Below are 2,500 nucleotides of genomic sequence, written 5' to 3'. Positions count from 1 at the left end.
TGTATATGTATATATATATGTTATATGTATATGTATAAATATATATATTATATGTATATGTATATATATATGTTATATGTATATGTATAAATATATATATTATATGTATATGTATATATATATGTTATATGTATATGTATATGTATATGTATATATATATATATATATATAATTATATATTGTTACCTATCCTCTGTAGTTTACCCCATTCCTTGAATTTTGAGGGAGAGTTATTATTTTTCTTAACCCCACTAACTCAGGGTGATGTGATATCATGTCATATGGTGGCAGTACTTGCTGCCGTAGACAAGATATCATGCCATGGTATGGCTGGCATGCTGGGTTATGGGGTGTGTAGTAGTCAACCTCAGCCTGACCGGGCGAATAGCCTGAGGTGTTTGGCGTATGAGCTGGAAATACCCAGCGTTTAGACTTATTGAAGTCTGTCGCCATTGGGTTAATATGATTATTATTATTACAATTATTATGATGATAGTAATGATGATATGGTTGTCATGATAGTAGAAATTTATATTTACACATATCTTATTTCTGGTAATTCAAGGAAAGGGGTCAATGGGCTGAGGTCAGACTAAGACAAATGATAGACTCAGACTCCCTGGTTACTAAATTCCTGTGGAGTCTATTTGTTAAAGAGATTATAATACAAAACTATAGTGGACATTTATCAAATCATTAGGTTAACCTGACATATGGAAACTCAAAAAAATACTCATATTATTATTATCATTTTACAATTTTGTTAATAACTTTGATTTCAGTTGTTTTGTACACCCTTTTCTTTTATTGTTCAAAAAGTCTCCCATGACCTGACTTGGCTTTCCCGTAGGAGCAGAGTTCGACCCAGAAGAGGATGAACCTACCTTGGAAGCTGCATGGCCTCACCTACAGCTGGTGTATGAATTTTTCCTGAGGTTCCTCGAGAGCCCTGACTTCCAGCCCTCCATCGCCAAACGTTTCATTGACCAGAAATTTGTGCTGCAGGTAAATATTGTGATATTCTCTCTCTCTCTCTCTCTCTCTCTCTCTCTCTCTCTCTCTCTCTCTCTCTCTCTCTCTCTCTCTCTCTCTCTCTCTCTCTCTCTCTCTCTCTCTCTCTCTCTTTTTTCTCCCCCCCACTTCATTTTTATATTGTTTGATTGTCATGTTTGTACCTGAGGAAATACAGAATAAAAATATTTATATTTTTTCCCATTTTGAACAGCTATTAGAGCTGTTTGATTCTGAAGATCCAAGAGAAAGAGATTTCTTGAAGACTACCCTACACAGAATATATGGCAAGTTCCTAGGTTTGAGAGCATTTATTCGCAAGCAAATCAACAATATATTTTACAAGTAAGTAATTTTCCAAGGACATTCTTTCAAAATACTGGTCAACAGTGTTTAACAATACCTGTGATAAGCATTTACCCAATATAGGCTATGGTTACATGAAATGCTCAATGTTTTTTTCAGGTTCATTTATGAGACAGAACATCATAATGGTGTGGCAGAGTTATTAGAAATTTTAGGAAGGTAAGTTATTTTTTATTTGTTGTTATTATTATTTATATTTCTTGATTTTGGAATATGAACATTTTTGCCTTGATAAATTTGACAGTTTTGCTTGATAGACTTAATTTGTTTATATTCCAATTAGTTTTAATTAATGAATTGAATGCAATACCGTATTGATTAGTTGATAACAACCTTACTTATGTTTCTTTGCAGTATCATCAATGGGTTTGCACTACCACTTAAAGAGGAGCATAAAGTTTTCCTCTTGAAAGTACTATTGCCACTTCACAAGGTCAAGTCCTTGAGTGTGTACCATCCTCAGTTGGCCTACTGTGTTGTCCAGTTTCTGGAAAAAGACCCCTCGTTAACAGAGCCTGTTATCATCTCCCTGCTCAAGTTTTGGCCAAAAGTCCATAGTCCCAAGGAGGTATGTTTGTCATTAATGTGTAGAATATTTTTTACTATTTGTTTTGTTAATGTGTACTGTGTATTTTCATTCCTACTCACTCTGTGAAGTCAGATTGAATTTCCTGTCACCATGTGTATTATATGTTATAATTTTTTTTTGCAGGTGATGTTCTTGAATGAGTTAGAGGAAATTCTTGATGTGATTGAACCAAATGAATTTGTGAAAGTGATGGTTCCATTGTTTCGCCAGCTGTCCAAATGTGTATCTTCGCCACACTTTCAAGTAAGTTGTATTTTTTGGTTTTGGAACGGTCCGGTAAAAGAATTATACTTGGAGAAAAATGCCAAGAAAATAATTGGGAATTTTCAAAAACTTCATTTTTTTTTTCTCTGCCTCGTTTCAGGTTGCAGAAAGAGCTCTCTACTATTGGAATAATGAATATATATTGTCATTAATCAGTGACAATGCGCAAACCATTCTCCCTATCATGTTTCCAGCACTTTATAAGAATTCCAAGTCACATTGGAATAAGTAAGTTCAGAATTATATACAGTTTTATCAATATTTTTGTTG

At 33.8% G+C, this 2,500-nt stretch overlaps 1 protein-coding gene across 19 annotated transcripts in view; it reads left to right on the top strand.

Annotated features, from left to right (window-relative positions):
- LOC122258043 (serine/threonine-protein phosphatase 2A 56 kDa regulatory subunit delta isoform) overlaps positions 1-2,500 on the top strand; it is a 55,752-nt gene that overhangs the window by 30,799 nt on the left and 22,453 nt on the right. For 10 of the 19 annotated variants that reach the window (XM_043023733.2, XM_043023735.2, XM_043023738.2 and 7 more), the window contains exons 5-10: positions 851-1,005; positions 1,226-1,356; positions 1,477-1,536; positions 1,732-1,945; positions 2,090-2,209; positions 2,331-2,458. In XM_043023733.2, the coding sequence (XP_042879667.2) occupies positions 851-1,005; positions 1,226-1,356; positions 1,477-1,536; positions 1,732-1,945; positions 2,090-2,209; positions 2,331-2,458 (808 nt within the window). The remainder of the gene's footprint in view (positions 1-850; positions 1,006-1,225; positions 1,357-1,476; positions 1,537-1,731; positions 1,946-2,089; positions 2,210-2,330; positions 2,459-2,500) is intronic. The other 9 variants (XM_086536958.1, XM_086536959.1, XM_086536960.1 and 6 more) reach the window with 1 other exon arrangement.

The sequence above is a fragment of the Penaeus japonicus genome, unplaced genomic scaffold (assembly GCF_977035675.1).
Source record: "Penaeus japonicus unplaced genomic scaffold, GWHDUDI00000001_assembly GWHDUDI00000005, whole genome shotgun sequence".
Taxonomy (NCBI): domain Eukaryota; kingdom Metazoa; phylum Arthropoda; class Malacostraca; order Decapoda; family Penaeidae; genus Penaeus; species Penaeus japonicus.
This window is presented reverse-complemented; position numbering and strand designations above follow the sequence as displayed.